The following is a 23,038-nucleotide window of genomic DNA, read 5'->3' as shown; positions in this document are numbered from 1 at the left end:
GTGTACCCAGCACAAGGCATTTTATTACAGGTTCTAATTTGGAACCATGTTTTGGTTCTATCAAACAAATCAGCAGCATTTGTTTATGGCCCAGTTAAATAGCAGTGAATGCTACGAACATCATGCTTCAAGAACGCCAACAATTCAGAAATGGGGTGAATAGAGTTAACATTTATTCAGAATGTTTCAGTGTACTTCAATATAGAATACATGGTTGAAGTATAGGTCTGTTATAACCCAGCAAGTCTTGACATCAGTGTGGCAGATAGAGCCCTCATCCAACAGTCTAGAAAGAGTGAAGGGAATAAAGGTTAGTCAACAAAATAAGCCAAAGCCCTTAACCTCTTCTTGAAATTCACTCAGTTCAAGTGTAGAAAACATCATGAGGTACATGTCAAAATGCACTTCAGAGGTCTTGGGAAGTCATCATTGTGAAGAGCCAGTTTTGGATCAAGTAATCATTTAGAAAAATGCCATTACTCACCTTACAAACATCTTGTGAACTCTGCCTCATTCTTTAGGAACCAAGATGGTGACAGAAACCAAGACAGAAAAGCAGACAATTAACACAAGTGTTCTGAAGTGTCAGATTTACCAATACTCACAATGGGAGCAGTGACTCCCCCTACAGGATATTCTGTCACTAAAGCCAGTCAGCAGGAAACTTGTCACAAGAACTGTGACAGGATTCTAATATTAACTCATGACCTTTCAAGTTATCTATTGAAATTTAAGTCAGTGCCTTTTTACAATGAAAATCCAATATGGAAAGGTCAAATATTCATAGGTCAAATATGCATATAACTGGGTTGCCAATATGCTGGTTAACCAACGGGCAAGTCAGCAACATTGGTACATGGAACATTTAAATAGCAGTGAATTTGTGCAACAACATGAGCCATGATCATACAACATTCAATATACAGGGGGGGGGGGGGGTGGATGCAGTCAACATTAACCATGTATTGTACACTGAAGTACAATAGACTTGCTACAACCCAGCAACACACAAAGCACAGCAGAGCCCTCATCCAGCAGAGCCTACACAGAGGGGGAGATAAGGTTAGTCAACACAGGATTAGCCAATGCCCTTAACCGGTTCTTGACCTTCACTCAGTTCAAGTGTAGAAAGCATCATGAGGTACATGTCAAAATGCACTTCAGAGGTCTTGGGAAGTCATCATTGTGAAGATGAGACAAGTTTTACATCAAGTGGGTCAATTAGAAAATGTAAAATGACTCACCTTATAAAACATCTTGAAAACAGTGCCTCATTCTTTAGGACCCAAGATGGAGACAGTAACCATGACAGAAAATCAGAAACCCTGCTTTTATAGGTCAAACCACTTCTGATTGATTGCCTTTTATATGAAAGTGATAGACCTGTGTGAACAATCATAGAATGCAGAAGAGGCGTTTGGTAGTTGGGATACAAAAAGTGAGTGTCTAAACACCCATTGCACTTGACTGAAGACGCCCACGTCGACTAGGGCGAGAAGTGTCATCAGCCCACAACAGTTCAGGACTCCCCTCAGTTTAACACTGGACATCATGAGGTACATAACAATGCACTTCAGAGGTCTTGTAAAGACAATGGCCGGGTTTCCCCAGATTCGTTAAGAAGCTCTTAACGCTAAGAGCGTCTTAGGTGCGTTCTAAGAACGCTCTTGAACACTCTTAGAACGCTCCTAAGAAGCTCTTAGCGTTAAGAGCTTCTTAAAGAATCTGGGAAACCCGGCCATTGTGGAAAAGTGAACGTATGTGTCTTGGATCATGCGCTCATATGACAGCTAGCAGGAGATTTAAATAAGAAACCTAAATGAATAGATTTCATTGGAAAGTGAAGAATTGCTCACCTTGAACGAGAATCACAAAACAAATGCTGCACTATTCTTTCTGCAAAGCCAACCAAGTTAATAACGGCAGAGCAAGTATACTTTTATTTTCTTCCCCCTGCCAGCCTTGATAGGAAACCAACTCTTGATTGGATAATTGGTGTCAATATTAAACTGATGCACCTGTGTGAACCATCATAGAGTGATGCAGACCAGGTGCAGCAAGAGAGAGAGAGAGAGAGAGAGAGAGAGAGAGAGAGAGAGAGAGAGAGAGAGAGAGAGAGAGAGAGAGAGAGAGAGAGAGAGAGAGAGAGAGAGAGAGAGAGAGAGAGAGAGAGAGAGAGAGAGAGAGAGAGAGAGAGAGAGAGAGAGAGAGAGAGAGAGAGAGAGGGTTTTCTGTCCAATTATCCCCACAGATACAGATCCACTACTTAAGATGACTTACATCTCTGGAGTGGGAACAGAATCATGGAAATAATGACCCCCCTATTCGTGAAAAACTCCATGTCCCTCTTCCTGGACCCACTTCCAGAACATATATCTTCTACTAACACACACTAACCCTTTCAGGCCAGAAGGCTAACAGAGTCACTGCAATATTCTCCAAAATGGGTTCCATGTATCCATGTGTCCACTTATTTTCTGTGAACACACTTCCTTCTCTCTCAGCCTCTATAGTGACCGTCATACGGCTGGTAAACGATGCTGTGGACTCGATCGAAAATGAAGGTATGAGAAAATTACCCCACACCTCCCCTCTTAACACTTGTCTCTGGTCTCCTTTCCTCCTCTCTCTCCTCCATCCTGTCCTATTTTCTCCTCTCCTCTACTGTTGCCTGGGAGAGAGAGAGAGAGAGAGAGAGAGAGAGAGAGAGAGAGAGAGAGAGAGAGAGAGAGAGAGAGAGAGAGAGAGAGAGAGAGAGAGAGAGAGAGAGAGAGAGAGAGAGAGAGAGAGAGAGAGAGAGAGAGAGAGAGAGAGAGAGAGAGAGAGAGAGAGAGAGAGAGAGACACTAAATAGAGAAAAAGAGAGGATGTCTATGTGCATACTTCTTTTTATGTTTCTACTTGCAAATGTGTTCTTACGGAAAGTCCCACAGACGGGCTGATGTCTCATCATATCATTATGATAACATTCATCAAACATTCACAAAATGATCAATGAGCTCAACCAAGCTGTCAGAAAAAAAAAACTCACTGACAAATGAGAACATGATATGAGCATATCTCAAATTCACATGAATTCAACAAAGTTTTCATTGACGAACTCTACTATCGGTAACCAGTAGTTCCTAACTGAAAGAAACTGAATACCTTACTTTATAAACAAAACAAAGATTACCAGAAGGTTGAATGCTTTCTCTCTTTGTGTTTATATAATGTTGTGAGACCTCAAAACATTCTCTCTGGGATCGACTTTTTGAACGGGGGTTCCTAACCCAGGCAGCCAAAGCAGGGCTGTAGAAGATGAGAAGGAAGGAGAAGATGACGAGCAGGGAGACGACGAGGAAACACACAAAAGAAAACTGTGTGTTGAGCAGACAACTGCGAAAAATACGAAAAGAAAGGTAGATAGGGAGAAACCGAAGGTAAGCAGGCGTCGCTTTAGCTAACTGTTGAATGGAATTGTTATAAGCAGGGACAAAAGTAATGCAGGGACTGACTCAATGAGCATAGAAAGGCGAAAGGTTCTTTGCTGGTTTTCTCTATATCAAAACAATGGGCAGCCTGGGGAGACCCAGGGTGAATGAATCCGCTGGAGTCCTCTCTGGACAGGAATACCAAAGACCTGCTGAAGTCTGGGGCAGGAGAAGACCTCTCTCAAGAGAGTGAAGCAGCTGCAGGTGCAGGTACTCCCACCAAACATACACTCTGCACACACACTCGATATAAACACACACACACATAACATCTATGAAAAGACTCATGCATTCATAACTTATCCACACACACATGACACAGCCATGGTAGTGTTATCTTATACTTTAAGTTTGACAGTCAACCTGTCTGCTGTCTCAGGTGAACCGTTTACGTGCACAACACCGGATCAACGTGCACGGCAGTGACGTGCCCGACCCGCTGTGCACGTTTGCGGAGTTGTAGTCTGAGTACCGTCTGAGCCGGCGGGTCCTTCAGAACCTGCTAGAGGCCGGGCCCCTGTGCTTAAACCGCTGTTCCGTGTTCTTGACCGTAGCTGTGTCTACTACCGCGCACTTGTGCACTTCGAGCACTGACTTTCAGTGCTTCGGGCGCTTCACTCACAAAACCAGCAGAATTCAGTGCACTGAAAGTACCCGGATGGCGCACTGCGAATGGTCCATAAAACCAGTGTACAACGATGGACACTACTCGCCCTAAACGGGCGCCATCTTGGCTACGTAGCCGAAGAGGAGGAGCCGCCCTTTCGGCAGCTTTTTTGACTTGGGGTGGAGAAGCGCGTTCATTTTGGCAGGTTTCGCGAGCAGATTTGCGTCCGTCACTTTCGCCACATGGTTAACGTAAGTGTTCCATTTCAGACACCACTTATCAGCGACTGAATATGTAAGTGCACTGTATTGCAGTGCACTGTATTGCAGTGTACTTCGTAAAGTGCGCGGTAGTAGACACAGCCTTTGTCTGAGGGTTGTGAGATCCTGGCTTACGCTCCTACAGGTTCAGGGAAGACCCTGGCTTTCTGTCTCCCCCTGCTGGCCCACCTCAAGCAGCCAGCCAATCTGGGCTTCAGGGCTGTCATCATCTCCCCCACCATAGAGCTTTCCAGCCAGGTACACACACACACACTAACACAGATGCACACACCCAAACAATCATGCTTGCATACACGCAAACATACCCACAGACACACAAACGTATTCACAGACATTGCAGAGCTCCTGTGTTGCTAGGTGGTCGGTGGTGTACGACGGACTAACTGTTGTATTCAGACCCACAGGGAGCTGGTTCGTCTGTCGGAGGGGACAGGCTTCAGGGTCCACATCATCGACAAGGCTTCCATGGCCGCCAAGAGATATGGACCTCAGTCCAGCAAGAAATATGGCATGCCATTACACCGCCATACTCACACACTCTTTATCGCAGGCTTTCTCTTTCGCACTGTTTCCCTCACTCCCTACCTCCTTCTTTCCATAAATATCCGGGTACTCCTAACAGAGTCGTCTTCCTCCTGAAACAAGATCCTCCAGCACTGGACCAGCACTGGACTGGTAATTAACCACCTCAATATGTATGTAGGCATGTGTGTGTGTCCCAAACAAACTGTCCTTCAGTGCCTCGCTAGCTCTGGCACCTTGAAGTCGTGTGTGTGTGTCAGTGTGGAGTGGCTGGTGGTGGACGAGTCCGACAAGCTGTTCGAGGACGGCAAGAGTGGCTTCAGGGAGCAGCTGGCGCCCGTGTTCCTGGCGTGCTCTGGTCCCCGTGTCCGCCGGGCGCTCTACAGCGCCACCTGTGCTGCGGACGTGGAACAGTGGTGCCGCCTCAACCTCTGACGACAAGGGGTCAGATGGCTGAGCGATTAGGGGGTTATTAATCAGAAGGTTGCCGGTTCGATTCCCGTCCATGCAAATGACGATGTGTCCTTTGGCAAGGCATTTCATGCTACTTGCCTCGGGGGGGAATGTCCCTGTGCTTACTGTAAGTCGCTCTGTATAAGAGGGTCTACTAAATGTAACCTGGTCTCGGTCAACATTGGGCACAGGTACGCCGCTACCTACAACTTTTGCAGGACTACCGCTTGTTAAGCACTCCACAAGACCTCAAGACCTCACGGCTACCAAATTGAAAAAAGATGAGTCATTAACACCCCTTTCAACCATTTTGTTTCCTTACAGGAACACGGCAAGAGGTAGAACAGAAGTTGCTTTTTGTGGGGACATAGAATGGAAAACTACTGGCCATGATGGACATCATCAAGAAGGTAGGCAGCGCCAAGGAGGATGGAGCCAAAACATGAGCGAGGGAAGAAAGTTCCTTCAGCTTGGAGGTACAATATTTCAACAGGTTGATGAGAGGATGTGACGGTGCAAAAGGAGCATTTCATCATTCTCCCTTCCTTTTCGTGCTCTTCCACTTTCTTTCTCTCCTTTTTTCTCTTGGTCAGGGGTTTTTGCCCCCCATACTGGTGTTTGTGTAGTCGATGGAGCGAGTGCGGAAGCTCTTCCACAAGCTGGTGTACGAGGGCATCAACGTGGACATCATACACGCCGACCATACACAGCAGCAGGTACGCACACAGGAAGGACCACACCCGCACAACTGTTTAGGGTTGAGCCATTGTAAAAAAATGACTACCAAGTGGTATTTTCATACTTTCTCTTTTTCTCTCTTTTTGTATGTATCGCTTTACTTTTCTCTCTTTATTTCTTTTTTCTCTCTCCTTCTCCCTCTCAGAGAGAGAACTTTGTGAGTAGTTTCTGCTCAGGAAAGATCTGGGTGTTGATCTGCACAGCCCTGCTGGCCAAAGGGATTGACTTCAAGGGCGTCAACCTGGTGCTGAACTACGACTTCCCCATTGGAGCCGTGGAATACATCCACCGCATCGGTTAGTCCCTCTGTGCGGCCTCAACGTCCGGTCTAGTTTGGGCTCCTGTGTATGTACATTACCCATGACACCTTCGTGTGCCCTTCAAACTCCTCTCCTCATCTCTCTTCTCATTCTCTCAGGGTGAACGGGCAGGGCCGGCCACACAGGGAAGGCAGTCACCTTCTTCACGGCGAACGACAAGCCGCTGTTGCACAGGTACAGCACAAAAGGGATTTAAACGCTGTCAACACAGACATCTCCTTTTTTCCCCTTTCTAATTTTCTCCTCTCTCCCTCCCTCCCTAAAGCATTGCCAACGTAATTAAGCAGGCCGGCTTGACCGAGACTACATGGTCGGCTTCAAAAAAATCCACAGGTGACCTTTAGACAGGAACACTTTTGTTCTTTGCTATCTAATTGATGGTATAGGAACTAAGAGCAGATACTGTATAACATATATTTTTTGATTCTCTGGAAGCCTAACAATATTGTCTGCATAATAAATGTCACAATGCTATTATAGTAATACAGGTTTAAACTAGGGCTGTGAAAGTTGACGCAAATTAGCTTTGAAAGCACACCCGTTGCCAAAATAAACTTGACATTTCGAACAAAGTTGTGTTGCCCTAATACTTTAACTAGGATGGCAACTAGCAAGCAATGGATAAGGAAAAGGGTATTGGGAATGGCAGGTTCAAATACAAAGCCCTGCCAGATGGATCTGTTGACAAGAACAGTTAAAGTTGCAGTTACTGTCGATGTAAATTGAGTTACCGCCTAGTCCTACATCTAGTCTTAAGCACCATTTGCAGGCCAAGCACACAGCGTATACAGCTAGACCCATTAGCCCCAAAAAATGTTTGATAGTGTGTGAGGGAAATCCATTTGGAAACCTACCATCAGCAAGCTTTCAACAGCAACAGCTAGATGGGTAGCTACAGCTGGCAAGCCAATTAACATAATGGAGGATGCAGGCCTGGTGAAATCACTTGGTTTGCATCCAACAACTGCACTTACAAATGACCTTCTAGAATGAGCAAATGCGATTGATCTTTGATCTATACCGGTCTAATTTAGCTGACCTTTTACCTGTTGTACTATGAGCTGTTAGTAGTCGAGTCTAAAGACACCAAATTGAAACCTCTTTTCCTTGTGTACCCGGCCCCTTCTTACGGGTTCTCATTTGGACCCATATTTTGGTTCAATCCTACAAGTCAGCAGCATTTGTTTATGGCCCAGTTAAATAGCAGTGAATGCTATAAAATACACTCCAAGAACTAAATTGTTTATTTCATTCAAAACACTTTTGTGTACTTCAATATGCAAGGTTGAAGATGAGCTCTGTTAAAACCCAGCAAGTCCTGCAGACAGCAGATGCCTCATCCAACAGTCTACACAGAGAGAAAGGAAGAAAGGTTAGGCAACAAGATAAGCCAAAGCCCTTAACCTCTTCTTGAAATTCACTCAGTTCAAGTGTAGAAAACATCATTAGGTACATGTCAAAATGCACTTCAGAGGTCTTGGGAAGTCATCATTGTGAAGAGCCAGTTTTGGATCAAGTAATAATTTTGAAAAATGTAACACCTTATAAACATCTTGTAAACTTTGCCTCATTCTTTAGGACCTAAGATGGTGACAGTAACTATGACAGAAAAGCAGAACATTAACTCAAGTATTCTGAAGCAGGGGCATAGCCACGGGGAGGCACAGGCCTACCCAATTTGTTCTAATGCCTACCCCCAAAAAAATCTCTGAATAATTATACACCAGGTGCACATCGCAAAGTAAATATGTAAAAAAAAAAAAAAAAAACGAAAAGGAAAATATTTTTATGGCTGCGCCCCAGTTCTGAAGTGTTGGATCTACCAATACTCACTATGAGAGAGCTGTGACTCCCCCAACAAAATAGTCAGGAAAGCCAGTCAGCAGGAAACCTGTCACAAGAACTGTGACAGAATTCCAATATTAACCCCATGGCCTTCACACAGGATATCATATGGGTTCATATTGTCACAATGGCGTGTGATATTTTGTCTCCTTGCGGCCGCAAGCAATAAAGCTTTCTTAAGCTTTACTTGTTCACCGACTGACTGTTCAATGTTTGATAGATTAATATTTCTGATAACTTCTGACTGCCTTTTATTTCAATTGTTCATATGGGTTAATATTGGAATCCTGTCACAGTTCTTGTGACAGGTTTCCTGCTGACTGGCTTTACTGACTATTTTGTAGGGGGAGTCACATACTGACATAAATGTGTGTCACACACATACATATGCATTTATGTCAGTGCCATTTTCCAATGAAAATCCAATATGGAAAGGAGAGGTCAAATATGCTGGTTAACTAACAGGCAAGTCAGCAACATTGGTTCATGGAACAATTCAATAGCAGGGAGTCAACCTGTGCAACAACATGAATCATACAAAAATTCTGAAATACCGGGGGTGGATGAAGTCAACATTAACCATGTATTGTACACTGAAGTAAAGTAGACCTGCTACAACCCAGCAAGTTCTGCCATCAGTGTGGCAAACAGCAGAGCCCTCATCCAAAAGAGTCTACACAGAGGGGGAGAAAAGGTTAGTCAACACAAGATTAGCCCTTAACTTGTTAAGGGTCACTCAGTTCAAGTGTAGAAATCATCATGAGGTACATGTCAAAATGCACTTCAAAGGTCTTGGGAAGTCATCATTGTGAAAGTAAGAGCCAGTTTCAGATGAAGTAGGTCAATTAGAAAATGTAAAATTACTCACCTTATAAACATCTTGAGAACACTGCCTCATTCTTTGGGACCTAAGATGGTGACAGTAACCGTGACAGAACAGCAGAAAACCGAGCAGCTGCTTTTATAGGTCAAACCACTTCTGTTGGAAAAATTGAAAATGTAACTGTTATCCTCTATAAGAATGATTCTGTGTTCAGTATTACTTGGTTGCAAAGAACGGCCTAACCCCAAATCTGAACTCTGAGTTAAACATTCAAGACCCTTATCTTGGGACTAAGAAGGGGATTTGGTTGTTTTAAGGAGATACTGTGTGACAAAGACTATAGGTGGAGACGCAAGGGCTACCTTTTGTTGACACCTAATATTGAGGGAGCTTTTACGACCCCAGGACCGAAGATCCTGATGTTGCGTTTCAATCAGGGTTGATGTCGTAAACACGCACACACTAACAGTCACGCGCGCCAGGTTTATGCAAGGGAGCCAGTGAAGAGCCATGGGACATTTGCATGCCTTTGTCTTAGCCAATGACTGTAAAGAGCGGGGCTGCTTAAATAGGTAGCGAGCACAACATGCTAGCAGACAAACTTTGTAGCACAATGGCGTGTGATGTTTTGTCTCCGTGCGGCCGCAAGCAATAAAGCTTTCTTAAGCTTTACTTGTTCACCGACTGACAATGTTTGATAGATTAGTATTTCTGACAACTTCTGACTGCCTTTTATATTAAAGTGTTACACATGTGTGAGGAATCATAGAATGCAAAAGAGGCGTTTGCTAGATGGAACACAAAAAGGAGTGCAAACACATTGCACTTGACTGAAGAGATGCCCACACCGACTAGGGCGAGAAGTGTCATCAGCCCACAACAGTTCAGGACTCCTCAGTTTAACAGTGGACATCAGGAGGTACATGAAAATGCACATCAGATGTTTTGCAAAGACATTGTGGAGATTAAGTGAACGTACGAGTCTTAGGTCATGTGCTTTGATGACTGCTAGCAGGAGATTAAAAAAAGAAACGAATGAAGTGAAGAACACTCACCTTGAAAGACAATTACAAAGACAAGTGCTGCACTGTTCTTTCTGTAAAGCCAACTCTGTCTGTTTTCCATCCCATATGCTCGTCGTCAGACGTGTACACTCGTTTCCAGGCCCCTTTTTCTTTCCGACCGCTCGACACGCCACAGCTGTCAACATGTGTGCATGCAACACACACACACACACACACAACAAAACCCCAGCATGTCTTGTTATCTGTATTAAGTGACCTCCTGACCGTTTTAGAGTATTGTACCCTACGGTACAAAACCTTAATAAAATTGTTTGAATTTATGGGTTACTAAAAGCCATCACGGATCTTGATGTTTATGATGCAACACTTTTCTTCATCATGACCAACCCTGGAGACCCCTCTCTCAAACCGTACAACAGACGAACACTGGAGGCGAAATGGGAGCCTGACAGAATCAAGCCACACCACCAGCCTTCCCAGTCACACAAAGACCAGAAGTTACACTGACACCAATACCAATGTGAGCATGACCTCTGGTCTCTACACCAACCTCACAAATCCCACAACCAAACTGTCTGACGTCACCACTGCAGCAATGAACCACAGCCTCTCACTGGATGACATCACTTCCTCTTCTGAAGAACCAGACATGCCCACCACCACACTCCCGGTCACCCAAACAGTCCTGGACCAGTCAGTCAACTCCTCTGATGACCTGTCAATCATTTAATGACTGCTTTGAAAACATAAATTTTCCCTTCCAGCCTTGATAGAAAACCAACCACTCAACACTAAGAAGTAAAAGTGCCTCTTTTATAGAAGGTCACACCACTCTTTGCTGATTGGATAATTGGTGTCAATATTAAACTGATGCACCTGTGTGAGCCATCATAGAATGATGCAGAACAGGTGCAGCTCCCTTTTCTTTTGTTATCCCACACAATGGTCAATGAAGTGAGAAGATTTTCAATTATGTTGGATAACATTATAATGGAAAAACCACACAAAATAACAGAGGTCCAAAACATAAACTTCTATATAATGTGAATGTACAAAAGCTAATCCAGACAGTAATATGAACTCTGTAATCGTGTCTTGAATGACAGGGACCCTAGGATAGACATTAGGAGCCGCTATGATGAGGGCAAAACTAAAACGACAGCATGTCCCTCTAGCATCTTGAAATGAAGCTCAAAATCTCTGAATTATAATTCAGCATTCTTTCCTTACAGCAAACAAGCCATAATATGAATGGATGGTAGGGAATGGAGTACTGTCTACTGAGAGAGAAAGAGGAAACTTAATAGAGAAAGAGAGAGGATGTCTGTGTGCATACTTCTTTTTCAATTCTACTTGCAAATGTGTTCTTATGGAAAGTCCCACAGACTGGCTGATGTCTCATTATATAATTAGGATGACGTTCATCACAACAATATGTTTGACACATAAATGATCTATGAGCTCAACCAAGCTGTCAAACAACATTGTTTTTTAAATGCTGACAAATGACAATATGATATGAGCATATCTCAAATTCACATAAATTCAACCAAGTATACTACGACAAACTCCACTATCAGTAACCAGTAGTTCCTAACTGAAAGAAACTGAGTACCCTACTTTATAAACCATTAAAGATTACCAGAATCCACACCACATAAAGACACTCCTCCAATGTTCTGAGACTGGCTTTCTGTTTGTCTTTGTGGCTTCCTGTGCAGTTAGGCTACGAAGCTCTTTTTTGACCTCAGAAGAGATTTGAACCAATCTTTCAGTTTAAGCTCAGCAGTTGGGTGCAGGAAGCTCTGACATGGCTGCCACTGTGACTGTGACTGCCGTCTCACTTTTCCTCTTCGCCTCCATCCCAGGTAATCTCATGCTAGGGCTGGTGTAACTGGAAATATCAGGGCTGGTTCTTGCCCTGGACACACATTTAATGCGATGAAAAAGTATAATAAATTGAGCTTTAGGCACATAGTCTGTTATGGCCTGTGTTTGGTAAATGTTTTGTTATGTTGCTTCTGGGTGTTATTTAGTATGAATCCACTTGGTAGTATTTTGATTTTAAAAGTTTCTTATTTGGAGTTCTCAGCCAACTCCTCTTATTTTGGGGATCTCCTTCATGTGATGTATTTGACAGGGTTCACAGCTGATCCAGTTCTGCTGACAACAGCACTGGCAGGCGAGAACGTCTCTCTGCACTGCATCCTAGACAACCAGAGCCTTAACATCACCCAGATTGAGTGGATTAAAAAAGAAGAATTTACCAACCACAAGATCATAATTTATCATCCCAATTTTGGACCTTATCTGCTTTGGGCCAATGTGACGGTGGAGGCAGTAGTGGATCAGGGGGGGAGGCTGAGGGGAACCGATCTGCACCTGTCAGGGGTCCAGATAGGGGACAGCGGGCTCTACTACTGTGACCTCAGCACGTACCCCCATGGCTCCATGAGGGTGGCTAACAAGCTGGAGATCAGAGGTACTGTATACAACCTTGTCTCCATGTAAATGTGTGTTTGTTACGTGTGTATGTGTGTGTGTGTGTGGGGGGGGGGGGTTCTCTCTGTCTGTTTTCCATCCTGTCTGCTCGTCGTCAGACGTGTATACTCGTTTCCTGCCCCCTTTTTCTTTCCTACCGCTCGACACGCCACAGCTGTCAACATGCATGTGTGCACGCAACACACACACAACGAAACCCCAGCATGTCTTGTTATCTTTATGAAGTGACATCTCCTGGCCGTTTTAGAGTATTGTACCCTACGGTACAAAACCTTCATAAAATTGCTTGAATTTCTGTGTTACAAAAAGCCATCACGGATCTTGATGTTTATGATGCAACACTTTTTCTCCGTCAGGACCAACCCTGGAGACCCCTCTCTCAAACAGTACAGCAGACGAACACTGGAGCCGAAATGGGAGCCTGACAGAATCAAGCCACACCACCAGCCTTCCCAGTCACACAAAGACCAGAAGTTACACTGACACCAATACCAATGTGAGCATGACCTCTGGTCTCTACACCAACCTCACAAATCCCACAACCAAACTGTCTGACGTCACCACTGCAGCAATGAACCACAGCCTCTCTCTGGATGACATCACTTCCTCTTCTGAAGAACCAGACATGCCCACCACCACACTCCCGGTCACCCAAACAGTCCTGGACCAGTCAGTCAACTCTTCTGATGGCCTGTTAATCAAGACTGGCGAGGCAACGCAGGGGTCAACGCTCAGCTACCCCACCCACCGTCAGACCACAGCGCCGCCTCCGGTCCAATCAGAGTCCACCTATCCATCCACAAACCAATCAAACACGTCTCCATTGAATATGAGTGTGTGGAGAACAGTGGGTCATACAGGGCAAGGATCCACCCCACAGACCTCCAACCAGGCTGATGAGGAAAGGCCTCTATCGCCCTCTGTCTTCCCAGAGGAAAACGTCCAAACGGCAGCTGCCACTCAGAGCAGTGACCGTAAAACCACAGGTGTCGTCAAAGAGGATGGTATTGGAGCTAACCGTACTACAGCCACTTGATGCAGGATTGATGTTGTACAGTTTTTCAGATCAGAGAACCCCAGTTCTTTACTATTACATTCTTTAGTAATGTTTTTTCAGCATTCATTCTGCCCCAGCAACACCAATGCACCTGGGGAAACAGTTCCTGCTTTGTATTAACTTCCTAACTCGTCTACCCCACCCTACCCCCTCTACCCTACATCAAACTTCTCTCTCCCTCCCACTCTCTCTCCTTTCTCTCTCTCTCTCTCTCTCTCTCTCTCTCTCTCTCTCTCTCTCTCTCTCTCTCTCCCTCTCCCTCTCCCTCTCTCTCTCTCCTTCCCTCTCTCTGTCTCTCTCTCTCACCCAGCGTCTGATGGTCCTCAAAGGTATGCAGTGTTGGTCATCCTGCCTATCATCGCCCTCGTCATCCTGCTTGGAATTCTCTACAGAAGATACCAAGTCCAGAAAATGTGACTGTCTCAGCCCCATCCTAGTAAACATAAAATGACAACAGATAAAACAGCAATACCTGACTTCTCTCATGGCTCTCTATTCTTCTCTTGCCCCCTGCCTCTCTCTCCCTTTCTCTCTGTCACTTAATGTTTCATTATTTACTCTCTCTCTTTTTTTCTTTGTCTCTTTGTGTCTCTCTCTTTCTCTCTAGGATGGACCTACCTCCTCCTTTCAAGCCCCCTCCTCCTCCCATGAAGTATTCATCTGTGAGGAGTGAGATCCCAATGACTGACATCCTCACCTGAAGATGTAGCTAATGACTGTGGCACTACAGATCGTTTTCATTTTTACTCTCTCTCTCATTCTCTCTCTCTCTCACCTGTATTCCATTTCTCCTGTCCCATCTTTAAAGAATATTTAAAGAATATTGAACCTTCATTAATTTCATGTTCACATACTTGTTTTTGATATGTCACCCATTGATGTATGTTTTATAATGTATATTGCTTTCACCAATTTATATCAATGTTGAATACAAGGGTTTAACTTTTACTTCATTAATTTGCACTCAAACATAAACCTGAACAAATAACTTATATTAAATTAAGCAAATCTGTTTATAAATATATATATTTGATATATATTTAACAAACTCTAAAGTATCTGTACCTTATAACAAGCTGTAAATATTTATAATAAATAAATGCATTTTCACCATCAACTAAGAAAATGTGCTTGTGCATCACACAGTCATTGAGAAACTGTAAAAGCTATTGTTCACTAGATAGCCATCAGTAAAGAGCAGCGTGTTGGAACAGATAGGAGAGAGGTTTCTCCCACACTGGAACCATACAGTGGCACACCCCCCTGACCAGACAAAGGTCAGCCAGTGGCACAATGGTGATTTGTGCTCTGCTGACGGAATCTAACATTAAACAATTCCATGCCATACTAACTGTCTCCACTGTCTGTCTTTATGTCTGTTCTTTACTCTCATGATGCAGGTGGTCGATAGATAAGAGTTTATCAACACTCTCTCTCTCTCTCTCTCTCTCTCTCTCTCTCTCTCTCTCTCTCTCTCTCTCTCTCTCTCTCTCTCTCTCTCTCTCCCTTGCTCTCTCTCGCTCTCTGTCTCTCTTTCTCGTTCTTTCTTTCATCTTTCTTTCTCGGTCTCTTCCTTAGTAGATTAGGAAGCTTAAACCAAATCGTTTGACCCCCTAAATATCTTGTTTTATTTTTTACAATGATAAGTATAAATACAAATGAAATTGTCCGGTAGCTTCCAGAAGTGTTTTTGTATGACAACAAAATACAAAATGTAACAGATTTTAAAAATGGAAAATCTCTTTAAGGACTCAGATTTGTATCACTTCTCACCTTTTTGATTCAGTACTCATTGTTCCAGCCTGAGGGGTAGCCCTGGGGTCATGTGCCTGACTGGATATATTTGACCTAGAGTCAACATCTGTGTCCTTGCTGTACACACTATACCACAGTAAACGCTATTGTCAAAGTTGCACATTGGTTGGGGTTGGTCTGCATCAAAGATGTTTACAACCGCAGATTGTCATTGAATGTGTGAAAAAGCCCCAGCAACAGGTCACAGCCACAAACCACAAGCATCTCGCTGACCAGCTGAGACCATCCAGGCTTCACCTGCACACACACAAAAACAAACAAAAACATACCTTTTTCTGTGGTTTTTGCAGTCAATCCAAATATTTATATATTTTTTATAATTTTACCAGTAATGCAACATGAAAGGAATTACGACATGGTGGCGTGCCAGCTTGCGGTTTTTATAGAGTTTATGGTTTAACTGAACAGCCTGTTTCACTGGGACATCCTGCTCTGTACGGGTCGGAAATGGAAAATAGAAAAAAACTGATTGATTGTGCGTGTGGTTTACCTGTGTGTGTGTGTGTGTGTGTGTGTGTGTGTACATGCGTGCATTCCTGCATGCATGCATGCATACCTTTATGTGCAACTGCTGTGAATGTGTGTTTGTGAAATAAAGCAAACATTTTATTTACACAATAACAAGACATGACCATTGCAATTCAGACAGACTGAATTAGCAGTTTACTATTAATGATATTACATGACACAACGCAGACGAGAAATAATGACTGACAACCTTTGCTAGAGTTAAGCATTTATATGTTGGTATCTACACAGATCCAGGTGTGCATGTCCCAAACTATCCCTGAATTCCAAACTAACAGCAGTATATATAATCTGTCTCAGTCTAAGAGAGTATGATATTTCTGTATTTTATTGCCTTGCCATCCATTGTATGCAAATTGTGCAAATGTGTGTACTCCCCATACAATGTCTCTCATATCTGGTCTGCCTCATGTCATGTGAAATGAGGTTGACACATTTCCTGTTTGTAACAGAAAAAGATCTGGGAGGTTAGACTACGCAAGGTATCTATAGAAGAGAACAAGAAAAGCTAAATATAGATTGTGAAAGAGTGAAACCTTTCACACAGTCTTCAACAAAACCCCTCAGGATGCTCTTTGGCCTGTGAGAGACATAAAGAAAAAAGGAGTGTGTGAGAGAAAGTCCCGGAGAAGGACAATACTCATCCCATATTTTAAATTGGTTGAAGAATGACAGGTAAGGTCATGAGGCTCAAACTAACCAAACATGCCTTTTCACATAATTAACACCTTACGTTCATATAAATGTGCGAGGTAGTCTATTGTTTTTATTTTCTGCTGTTCAACACTGTTTGAGTGAAAATGTGTATTTTGCATTGATATTTTGATAAGAAACAATAACAATAATAGTCTTACAGTATAGCGTACATGTGCTCAGAGTCAGGTTTTCAAGTGAGGTGTTTGGTTGTTTTTTTCTGCCAACGTTTCATTGCTGCATCCTGTTTTAAAACCCTGCCGTCTTGCTGCAGAATACGTCGACCTAACTGTATAAATTATATCAATTCAATCAGAAACACCATTGCACCGTAAAATGGTTTTGTAATCTGAAACGTGTATGTCATGTTCTGGTGTGGATGGGGAATACAGAAGGTTTGTACATTTTGAATGACTTCATGACATTTTTGTATATAGGCTACCGAGTATATATAGAGTAAGGGCACAAAATAAATTGAAGCTTGTACAAATGTTCTATTATATTGTGTGAACAAAATAAAACATCCTTCCAAAATATTTTATTGATACTATTCATAAATATTTCTGAGTCTGAACATGGGATGACAGTTCTCAATAATGATTGATTACCCTAACTTAGAAAAGTACAAAATACAGATCCAACCCTATCATTTGAAAATATTTTTATACATTTGGATTATTAAGGAGTTAAACGTTAAAGACCAACATCTGACACATGAACAATTAATTTAGAAAAGTGTAGGCCTGTAATCATTCAATCAATGTGTCTATCAATGTATCAGTAACAAACAAATGCACTCAACTACTATAGATTGAAATGTATATATAAACCTTTATTTTTCAATACTCAACTTTTGAATTCTTAGGTTCTTCCCAATTAATAAATGTATTTTCCCAGGATAATTGTTCAGGAAGGTTTAAAATTTCAGATCTATAATTTTTATAAACAATACGATTATTTGAAAAAGAGCCCGCTTTAGTTTGAAACAAGGATTAGCATGTGAGCGTTAACACATTTGTTTTGTGTGTTTCAACAGACTGTAACAATTTTTGGGTGGGTCTGGCTCTGACCGCCACAGCTCTGCTCATATCTTTGTGTCTGAACGTTGTCTTCTGCTATCTGAGATGCAGAGAGAGGTTTTACAGAAAAGGTACGGTACCATCATCCACAGCTGGCTTTTGACACAGCCCCAGAATGTGTTATTCAATACAAAATAACAATCAGACCTTGACGTTTAGTCATTTAGCAGACGCACTGATCCAGAGAGACTTACAGTAGGTACAGGGACCTTCTCCCCGAGGCAAGTAGGGTGAAGTGCCTTGCCCAAGGACACAATTCATTCAGCATGACCAAGAATCAAACTGGCAACCGTCTGATTAATAGCCCAACTCCCTAACCACCCAGCCATCTGACCCCTTGTTTTTCATTTTGCACCAAATCATTCAATGTCTAAATCAAGGAAATCCACATTTCTAGTTTTTTTCTTCATTTACTTTAATATTAAAATGATTTGTATCAAAGAAGCTACAGAATAAATTTCTATTCTTGGGCGCATAGTGTGTTCTTGCAAAGTGTACTAAATCATGTTGCAGAATGTTCAAATCATTTTCCATTTCTCTTAGACACTGACAATGATCTCTTGTACCCAGAGTCTCCCCAAAGAGAAAGGTAAATGTGTGTGTATGTGTGTGTGTTCATAAATATGTATATGGTGTACAAATGTAATGTGCATCTATATCTTTCAGTGGGTTCAGTCCCTTGTTTGTGGAGGACCAACATCAACAGCGGGAGAATCCCATTTATGGTAACATCAACACAGACAGAGGAGGTAAGACAATAGCCCTACGGTGTTATACCCTTCTGAGACCCTACAATTTATTCCCGTCCACTTCAGTTCTCCACAATTATTTTGTGACATTTCTAATCCTTAAAATATGTTTACTGGTCAAACCAAAGACTTATGTTACAGTTTGTAAAATGTTAAAAAAAAACTTTTCATAGTCTCTGGTATAATGCGAGTGTATTCAGAGCGGACTCCAATTTCACCTGGCGGCTTCATACCGTCTGAAGCTTACTGTTCCAACCACGTTTTAAATGTCACAAGATGAAGATGTAATTATAGTGTGAAGATAAAATATGAGAAATCAACTACTTTCCATGAGCGTGTTCAACGGCTACCGTGAGCAATCATTCCAGGTCACTTATGTTTGTTTCCAAATAATATGTCCCTGCTGCTTTGTTAAAATGGCCAAAGGGGCTGAAATAATGAGCTTAAGATCCCAACTCATTTTATGGTTTCATGCTTGGGTTACTCTAAAGGTAAAGGTCAAATCAAGAACAGTGTCTATGTTTTCTTTACAGTCGCAGAGGGCAACTTTGAAGAAGTATGCTACGAATCCATGACCATGCAACGTGTTCGAGAGGTGGGACAGGAAGCTCTTTTTGTATCCATTGTGTTAGTAATGTTAGAGTTTTTGCTATACAAGGGGTATTACAATATTATATAAAACATAAGACATCACTACATTTTAGATGTTCAGTCAACATCATCTATGAAAAGGATATCATTTATATAATGAATCGCCAATAAATGATTGTTTGCAATGAAATGATTCAATATACATAATACGAATGTTTCCAGGGTACTTGTCAATGCCACAATGGATTGAACAAAGTATCTAAGTATAGAGCTGTGGTCTGTACCACATTGTAAAACTTCAGCCCTAAATATAGGCCAAGCTCTATTGACTTGTTTGAGAATGTACGGGACAGGATGTCAAAGCTAAAAGAGAAATGATTCTCAGCAATGTTTGATTGAATCTGCTTGACATATTTTCTTCGTCCAGTAAACAGTAAACACAATTCTATTACACTGTTGCAAAATTGCATATTTTGTTATATCTGCTGGCAATTGTTAAAAAATAATTTGATTTGACAGTTTTAGCATGATGCATGTCTGCTAACTGGCTAACTCATCACTCTCACTCCCATCGCCACTTCTTCATCCTGCCCTCCTTCACAGCTCATTACGCCAGTGGAACCCGATCTGAACTATGCCTCTCTGGACCTGAATATGGCTGCTCAGAAACGCAAGAAGAAGCGTCGCCACCAGCAAGGCCAGAACCAGCACCAGGCCCAGGCTCGCCTCTCCCAGCCCCAGTCTCAAGCTTCAGCCCAGATGGGAGGCTTTCTGGAGGTGGAGGCCCTTGTGGAGGCCACCCTCCCCTCCCGCAGCAGCAGTCCCATGGCCTCACGTCACAGTATCTACCTCAACAGCCAACAGATGGCACTGGAGACGGAGGAGAGGGAAAAGGAGAGACTGAGGGACGTGGAGAGGGAGAGAGTGAGGAACTTGTCAGATGAAGGTGGGATGCAGTGGGAGGTGGATGCACAGTGGGAGAGAGCGAGAGAGAGGGAGTGGAACAGGGAATATGGAGTAAATGTGGGTGAGGCAGAGAGAGAGGGAGAGATTGATATGGAGACTATTCATGAGTGTTCAGATCATTTTTGCAGCAATTTGAACCATGAGCCGATCAGTAAACCTGATGAAATTGTTTAACGTTTGGCACATTACGGAGTTGTTTGCTGTCAAGCCCATGTAGACCCAACAGTATAATAAATCAAATAAAACGTGTATCCAGAATATTTAAAATTAAAATATTTTTTATGTATGTGCCTCATTATCCTTGGTGTAGTACCGTATTTTTCGGAAAATAAGACGCATTTTCGCACTCCACCAGAATGGGAGCTTTGTGTTTGTAAATCTGAGTATAAACCGCACTGGAATATAGTTCGCACTTGACAAGGGAACAATGATACCAAGCAATGCACGAATAGGCGATCTTACAGCGTGCCATTGTGTAACACACTTTTAAAACGAAAGTAAGTGCGTAATGTACGTTTTCTATTGCCAGGGCATTAACGAATATTTAAATAGCATTCACGAAAAAAGTGTTTCTACAGTTGTTTTATTATAAAAACGTGATAGCCGCATTGAAGTATAAGACGCACCACCCCAAGATTTTTTTAAAATTGGGTATAAACTGTGGCTTTATTTCCGAAAAATACGGTATCTTAACATTGCAAAGTGTTGCAGTCACTCTTACTTGTTCTCACAGTGGAGAACATAACACTTGCACTGTAGTGTTTGGAGGTTAAAGGTCACCAAATGGAAGTTTTGAGTGATTTTGTTGCGAAAGAAAATGTTGAGGCCAACATCAAAGCTTTTATCAGATTCTGTTGTTGAGTGATTGTTTCTGTCAATGCTGCTGTTTTGAGGTTTTCCTCTATTATCACTTCACAAATGGAAAATAACTGAAATGGTGCAGATGGAAATTTACACAAAGGTGTGATATTTATCTTATCTCTGACTTTCACCAATATTTTCCAATGCTATTTAGGACTGTATGTCCTTTTTGAGTTGCATGTAAAGAAACATGAGATAATGTCTGTGCAAACTCTTACAGCAAATGGACAAAAAAATGTATATTTACATGCACAGTCATAGTCAATGACTATGAACTACATCTATGCAAACTATTTTATAGATGAGTTGACTCATCTAGCTTGACTCAATCATAATTTCTTTTTTCATGTTCTTTGTCGATTATGACTTTAATCAAATGTATGGATATTCAGTATAATCAAAATTATTGTCCAGTTGTACTTGAGCCAACACAATGTTATATTGTATGCATTTTTTATATTAATATACATCCACATACAAGCGAATTACAAACTGAATGTATTATTTACTTGCCAGTGTAACCTTGATTAATGGGTATAACCACCAATGAGTTGAAGACTTCTAAGTCAATGTCACAAGTCACATGTGTAGTAGTTTAATACAAAGCATTCCAGAATGGAGGAACAAAGCAGTAACAACTTAATAGTTAAATAAATAATAAAATATATGAAAAAAGGAATTAAAACAAATATTGTTAGATGTCATGTTTATTTAGCAAATTAAGTACCATATTAATATGAAATGTAACTTTTCACAATAATGTTAACATATTGTATTTCAAAATACATTTTATTTATGGTGTCCTTTTATGTCCTGTTACTTGTTTCTGAATTCCATCATATTTGGCATAGGTGGGCATAGTCCATAGCTAGTTTTGTCCAATCATCCCAAGAAGACTACAGTTGAATTTGGACATGAATTCTGACAATATTAGCTGAGTCAGCAGTGGATAAAATAGCCATCGATGAAACAGTATGCCCCAGATAGCATGTGACTGAAACTGAAAATGTATGTTGAAAATGACCAGTGACCAACTAAACTAACCTCAGGCTCCTACCGTTATCATTTGTGACAGTGTAACGTCAAGATATATTTTTTAAAGAAAATATTTGAAATGACAAAATAAAAAATCTATAAATAAAATAACTGTAAAGATAAATTGATGAATAAAGATACATTATTTGGAAAAAGTGACTCTACATAAACAATTACCCAGGCCTGTTACATACAGTAGTAAGTAGTGGAGATTTTAAGTCTGGGGACAGTATTTGTTCTAATGAAAGTATATGTTAAGATAACTCTGGATCATTTGTCTTTTCTTTTTCGGAGGGATTATGGTTAAGCGTGCCTTTCATTCAGAAAATTGGCTTATCATACCTGAACATTGCCTTTACCAAGTGTATTTCCATTAAGTGTCATCTTTCCCATCACAATATTACCATGCCTGACATATTGAGGACACAAGTCCTTGTCGCTGTGCAAGTATATTTACATTTTGGTTTATTAGTTTTATGCATAAATATGTACACAGTACTGTACAGAAGTGTTGCAAAGCAAAAACATTAAACCATGCTAACAGACAGCGTGTGTCCTGTTTAAGCTGAGATTCCTAACAATACAAAAGAATGACTGTGTCTTGCGGAACACATTACATATCCAAATGATCCAACACAAGCCAATTTAATGTTCATTCTGGTATTCCAATTACAGTTTGAGCCCTCAATAATCCAATATGACAGTTTTACATCCAAATCACACACCACTATCAAAAGGCACCGTTGCAGATATGATCAAGTGACGGTGGATGCATAGCCTTTGTGTGCATTTATTGAAAAGGTCAATGTTTTGTAATTCAGTTGTAATTCGGTATGTGACCAAAAGGGGGACAACTGTCCAAAGCTCACAGCCTGAAGAGTCAAATTAGACATTTTAACATCCAAACAAGCCGTGACCAATCCTATATAGTATCTCAGTCTCAGTCTGACTGATTCACAAACCTTTGGGAACCTTTGTGAATTAGACAAATAAAGACTTAACAAGTTTGATGGTCATATAACACAATAGATTTACAGTTCAAACGTATATGTTTGTTAAAGATGTTATACAAGCAA

The 23,038-nt window shown here is 41.7% G+C and overlaps 2 protein-coding genes, 2 long non-coding RNA genes and 1 pseudogene across 5 annotated transcripts; 3 read left to right on the top strand and 2 right to left on the bottom strand.

The window, feature by feature from the left end:
* Nucleotides 1–151: 151 nt before the first annotated feature.
* On the bottom strand, nucleotides 152–1,942 carry LOC146288435 (uncharacterized). The gene is made up of 4 exons (XR_014755218.1): nucleotides 1,857–1,942; nucleotides 1,245–1,383; nucleotides 485–515; nucleotides 152–286 (listed from the first exon to the last, which is right to left on the bottom strand). It is a non-coding gene; the product is annotated as an uncharacterized LOC146288435 (long non-coding RNA).
* Nucleotides 1,943–2,558: 616 nt separating this feature from the next.
* LOC146288434 (putative ATP-dependent RNA helicase DDX52) lies at nucleotides 2,559–6,730 on the top strand (annotated as a pseudogene).
* Nucleotides 6,731–7,459: 729 nt separating this feature from the next.
* Nucleotides 7,460–10,856, bottom strand: LOC146288433 (uncharacterized). Of its 2 annotated transcripts, XR_014755194.1 has the most exons (5): nucleotides 10,637–10,856; nucleotides 10,117–10,261; nucleotides 9,107–9,217; nucleotides 8,793–8,911; nucleotides 7,460–7,741 (listed from the first exon to the last, which is right to left on the bottom strand). It is a non-coding gene; the product is annotated as an uncharacterized LOC146288433 (long non-coding RNA). The 2 variants fall into 2 exon arrangements; XR_014755195.1 differs by lacking the exon at nucleotides 8,793–8,911.
* A 1,024-nt stretch (nucleotides 10,857–11,880) lies between these two features.
* LOC146288432 (uncharacterized) lies at nucleotides 11,881–14,982 on the top strand. Its single transcript, XM_084698546.1, has 5 exons — nucleotides 11,881–11,954; nucleotides 12,227–12,568; nucleotides 12,945–13,592; nucleotides 13,956–14,058; nucleotides 14,253–14,982. The coding sequence occupies exons 1-5, from the start codon at nucleotides 11,897–11,899 to the stop codon at nucleotides 14,344–14,346; spliced, it is 1,245 nt and encodes a 414-aa protein (XP_084554672.1). The 5' UTR covers nucleotides 11,881–11,896; the 3' UTR covers nucleotides 14,347–14,982.
* A 1,552-nt stretch (nucleotides 14,983–16,534) lies between these two features.
* On the top strand, nucleotides 16,535–20,316 carry LOC146288431 (uncharacterized). Its single transcript, XM_084698653.1, has 6 exons — nucleotides 16,535–16,663; nucleotides 17,718–17,831; nucleotides 18,304–18,349; nucleotides 18,427–18,509; nucleotides 19,043–19,104; nucleotides 19,704–20,316. Exons 1-6 carry the CDS (start codon nucleotides 16,657–16,659, stop codon nucleotides 20,238–20,240), a joined length of 849 nt encoding a protein of 282 aa, XP_084554779.1. The 5' UTR covers nucleotides 16,535–16,656; the 3' UTR covers nucleotides 20,241–20,316.
* Nucleotides 20,317–23,038: the final 2,722 nt, after the last annotated feature.

This window comes from Hypomesus nipponensis, chromosome 5 (genome assembly GCF_054491055.1).
Source record: "Hypomesus nipponensis isolate SF chromosome 5, ASM5449105v1, whole genome shotgun sequence".
NCBI lineage: Eukaryota > Metazoa > Chordata > Actinopteri > Osmeriformes > Osmeridae > Hypomesus > Hypomesus nipponensis.
The sequence above is the reverse complement of the archived record's forward strand: the minus strand, read 5'-3'. Positions and strand labels throughout refer to the sequence as shown.